This window comes from Camelina sativa, chromosome 16 (genome assembly GCF_000633955.1).
Source record: "Camelina sativa cultivar DH55 chromosome 16, Cs, whole genome shotgun sequence".
NCBI lineage: Eukaryota > Viridiplantae > Streptophyta > Magnoliopsida > Brassicales > Brassicaceae > Camelina > Camelina sativa.
The window spans coordinates 19,683,884-19,689,113 of NC_025700.1; the positions used below are offsets into that span (position 1 = coordinate 19,683,884).

At 35.8% G+C, this 5,230-nt stretch overlaps 1 protein-coding gene and 1 pseudogene across 1 annotated transcript; one reads left to right on the forward strand and one right to left on the reverse strand.

Moving 5' to 3' along the window:
- Positions 972–3,474, forward strand: LOC109129530. The gene is made up of 6 exons (XM_019237804.1): positions 972–1,323; positions 1,456–1,967; positions 2,052–2,343; positions 2,443–2,504; positions 2,652–2,924; positions 3,013–3,474. Exons 1-6 carry the CDS (start codon positions 972–974, stop codon positions 3,472–3,474), a joined length of 1,953 nt encoding a protein of 650 aa, XP_019093349.1.
- The window catches only part of LOC104753845, a 4,087-nt pseudogene continuing 2,891 nt past the window's right edge, over positions 4,035–5,230 (reverse strand).

Sequence of the window (5,230 nt, forward strand, 5' to 3'; positions counted from 1 at the left end):
ATACAAGTAATGGCAGATTAATTTGTAAGTGGCAGATTTATTGTCGATGGCAGTTTTTCTTTGGCAGACTTATTTTAGATGGCAGATTAATTTGCAGAGTTTGACGGCAGATTTTTTTTCTATGGCAGATTTATTTGAAGTGTGTAACGACAGTTTTTTTGTGAACAACAGATTTTCTTAACGCGACAGACTTATTTATAAAGTCATGACAGATTTTCATTGTTTTAGTCAATTTTCTTGGAATTTTGTGGCAGATTTTTTATGATTGTTGTAACAGTTTTATTTTTCACTTAAAAAATCTGTCACATTGCGACAGATTTATAAACGTAAAATTAATTGCTAGTTTGACATATAGTGGTGACAGATTTTTTGTAAGTTATGACTGATTTTTGGATTGATGGAAAAATCTGTTGTTTGATAACAGATTTTCGAAAGTCTTTTTAAAATTGCTATATTGACCCACATGCACAATATACGTTATGGCAGATTTTCTTATGTTATGACAGTTGTTTTTTCCTACTAAAAAATCTGCTGCTTGATAACAGATTTATTATATATGAATACAATGATACCAGATTTGTTTTATGTTGATATAGTGACAGCAGATTTTTTTTCGGGGTAATGACAGATTTATTAGTGCCTTTTGTGACAGATTTTTTTAAAGTTAAGCGACAGACTTTTGTAGCAGTTGCCATATATGGCGAGAATCTAGGGTTTACCTTATTTTTTTCTCTTTTGTATCGTGCCTCCCCTCCCCTCCCCCTATATCGACTGAAATTTTTTTTCTCTTTTGGGTTCATCTTATTTTTTCCATAAATTCCTTCTTCCTCCTCTCCAATGTGGATTTAATCATGCTTTCTTTCCTTTTGGGGTTCATAATCGACTTCTCTATTATTTTCCTTTGAAGGTGGTTTTTTTTTTCCTATATCTTCCTTCACGTTTTAGAGTGATTGTTACACAACCAAGAGAATATGAAGCATGTGATTCTCGTTTGTGGTAATTGGATCTTTGACAACAACAAATGGTTGTTTGTTGTTGATAATGAAAGGGGTTCACGAATTCTACAATGTAACGATCAAAGCAGATTTGATGATTGCATTGAAATGGTATATGAGGATTACAGGCTGGATAACAAGGTATTTGATGTTGTCTTGAGTTACAAGATCTCGAAGAGGTTATTGCAGGATTTACCCAGTGATACACCACCAGTTATTATCGATAATTCTCGTCAGTTGCACACTTTTCTGGGACAATTGGAAAGGGTTACAGGTCGACTTTGTGTTGAAGTGAAGAAGAAAATACAGACTGATTTGAATCACAAAGGTAAGAAACGAGGAAGAGATGAAAATGATCAGGTTGGAGAAGAGTATCTTGATATGGCCATCGACACAAATGAAGAAGAGATCGATGAAGATGATAGTAGATTTGATTATTGTGATGATTCTGACGGAACAGATTCTGATGATGAGAATTTTACCATGTATGGAATTCCACCAGAAGAAGAGGATCAACAATTGCCAATGAAGAACAGGAGTTCATCTTTTTATATTGAAGAAAATAAGGAACCTGTTGATGTCTCAAAGGTAGACTTGTCTTCTGTGAATTTGGCTGTTGGGCAAATGTATGATACAAAGGAGCACCTAGAAACACGGTTGAAGATACTAACCTTGGTACAAAGGTTTGATTATTTTGTTTACAAATCGAGACCAACACTATTGATTGTCAAGTGTTGGGTTAAAGGATGCAAGTGGAGGGTAAGAGCTGCAACAATAAATCACTTTCCAAAGTTTGAGGTCCGTGTGTTTATTTCAGCACATACATGTTCAGTAACAGAGTGTTCTATGCATGCCCGACAAGCAGATCATCATATTCTAGGAGAGTTGTACAAAGATTTTGTTGGTGGAGTTGGTCCCAAGGTACTGTCAATGCATGTTGCTGAAGCGTTGAATAAACGTTTTCATATCAAGGTAAAATTATTCCTTCCAGTTCTATTTACCATTATACTGTTTATTTATTTTCACAACAAATTAAAATAATATTGTTCTTGATAGATGGATTATTGGAAGGCATATCGAACGCTAAGGCATGCTCGCGAGTTGGTCAGGGGTAGTCTAGAGAGTGGTTATGAGCAGATGCCTACATATTTGTATATGATAAAAAGGGCAAATCCTGGAACTTTTACACAACTTGAAGTTGATGACGCTCAAAGATTTAAGTACTGTTTTCTAGCATTTGGTGCAAGCATACAGGGATTTCCATTCTTGAGGAAAGTGGTTGTTGTGGATGGTACTTTTTTACAAGGAAAATACTTAGGGACACTTCTGACAGCAACAGCTCAAGATGGTAATTTTTAGATTTTTCCAATTGCTTTCGCCGTGGTTGATACAAAGAATGATGAATCATGGGAATGGTTTTTCAAGCAACTCAGCTGTGTGATACCAGATGATAAAAGCCTTTCCATTATTTCTGATAGGCATCAATCCATTGGGAAAGCTATTAAAAAGGTCTATCCGAAGTCTAGTAGGGGAATATGTACATACCATATGTACAAAAATATTTTGGTCCGGTTTAAAGGTCGAGCAGAATTTGCTTTGGTTAAAAAGGCGGCAAATGCTTGTAGACTTATCGACTTTCAAACCACATTTGATCAGATAGAAGCCATGAATCCAACACTATATGAGTACCTCGTAAGGGCTGATGTGCGTATGTGGACTCGTGTACATTTCCTAGGTGATAGGTACAACTTGCTTACAAGCAACATTGCAGAATCAATGAATAATGTCATGTCACATGCTAGGAGTTATCCTATTGTACAACTATTGGAAGAAATAAGGTCCATGATGACTAGGTGGTTTTCAGATAGGAGGAGTGATGCATTGAAGATGACCACAGTTTTCTCACGTGGTGTAGAGAAAATTCTCCAGGTTTATTCTTTTATCCTTTCTTAGCAAATGTTGATGTTGGTTATTTATGTTTCAAATATAATGTGGCATCATATTTTATATTTTATAGGGTCGTATGGATTATGCTAAGTTACTTACTGTCCAAGATATCGACGAACACCAAGTACAAGTAACAAGTGGGACATCTCTGCATGTTGTCAATTTGAGAGATAAAAAGTGTACGTGTCGCAGGTTTGACTTGGAGAAGCTCCCTTGTGCACACGCAATTGCGGCCGGTGAATACAGAAACATCTCCCGCATTTCAATGAGTCATCCTTATTATCGAAAAAATTATGTGTACACTTCCTACGCGAATGCCATCATGCCAAGGGAGTTTGATAAATCTGTTCCGGGACATGTTATAATGAAGGTATGTTCAGCACCGATCCCTAAACAACAACCAGGTAGGCCAAAGAATTCAAGAATTAAATCCGCATTGGAGATTGCAATGGAAAAGAAGAAACCAAGAAAACTATACACATGCGGTAATTGCAACAAAGTAGGACACAACCGTAAGACATGTACTCTATAAATTCCTAGTTATTTCATCCAAGTTATTTTATATTCTCTTGTTCTTTTTAAATCGTAAGACATGTATTGATATAGAACTCTTTTTCTTTTAAATACTGTCATTACAATGTAGTTCGTTCATATTATGATTACAAGTGTACCACAAGTAATCCTAAAAACATTAGATAATTATTCTGAAAATTTAATCATTATGCACGTTTAAATTTAAAATTATATAATCATTATGTATACTCGTGGTATATGATAAACTTGCATAATGTAGTAAGTTCATATTATATCACGTGTGTCCACTAATCCTAAAAGCAATAGTATATGATAAACTTGCATAATGTAGTGTGTCCACTAATGTAGTGAGTTTATATTATATTCACAGTTCATATTATATTCATGTTACTAACAAAGACATGCAAAGACATATTTGGTAAAAAAGACAAGAACGTAGTTTATCACATGCGAAGACAAGAACGTAGTTTATCACATGCAAAGACAAGAATGTTAATAACAAAAAAGAAACAATGACACGCAATAGTCTACAAGGACTCATCAACGAGGGAAGGGATTTTAATAATCTTTAGCTCTAGGATATGAATCAGACATATTAGGTGGTATAGCTAGTTCTCCGACTTCATCATATAACTCCGCTGCAAGCTTAATCCGAAGAGCCAATATGTTTTATCGCAAAGTCCATCAAATGCTTTCCCAAGAGCTAAACATTCAATATATTTTAGAGCGTACATACCACAATCACCCGGATTTTCATTTCGAGGGACATTCTTCTTCACCCTTCTCAATTCCAACATACGTTTACTCTTCTTACGGATCGTCTCAGGAATCATGTCACTTAACATCGCTGGGATCATTCGCCTTAAAAACAAACATTCAAGAGCCATTTGATCATCACTCACCATGCTTGGGATGCTATCATAGATGTGAATCTTATTACCCGGCAATTCAATATCCAAAGCCACCCAATGGTTTTCATTGACAAAGAGACAAGCGTATAAGTTATCCACATCAATCCACCACTTCTTGTGCGTAGCTGACTCCTCAGGAAATTCACCATAAACGTGTTTCACATAGGAATCCCTAAACACGAAATTCTTAGGCCCCATATCAAACTGTTTGTAGTCATTCCGCAATGTTGTGATTAGATCTTGATATAAGAAGGCAATGCGTTGTTTGGGATACGGACAAGTCTCACGCATATATCTTCTCCGGAACATAGCCATTGCACAACCCATGTGCTACATTCAAAAAAAATAATAACTAAAATAAGGAACATAACAATAGTCATTAAATCAATTTTACAAAAATAAGAAAAAATTTACTTACATGGTCTGTCAACCATCCATAGTCATCGCTTGGCCAATGTTTCCTTGGAGTCATAATTTTCCAATAGAATCTCATAGCTGCGTTGCTGGTGCTAAGTGGTTCCTCCCTGTGAATGAAAAAATGAGTTAGTACATATATAGATAATGATAGTAACTTTTATAAACAATTCAGAGTTGTTGAAGTATACTTATCAAGGCTGAGGAAATCCATAAGTCTCTGATGTTTCTCATCATCTGCAGGCTTAAGATGATCACATAACACAGTATCACCCTCTGTAATGATCCGCTTGACTGTTGAGTTACCAAGGTAAGGATACTTCTGCGATTCAGCCAATTGTGGGATGCGTCTTGGCTGCTTTGAAGGTCCAGGTTCATCAAACTTTGTTAAAGCATCTCCAAGGCTTTTTAGTGTCACCTCAAGTTTTT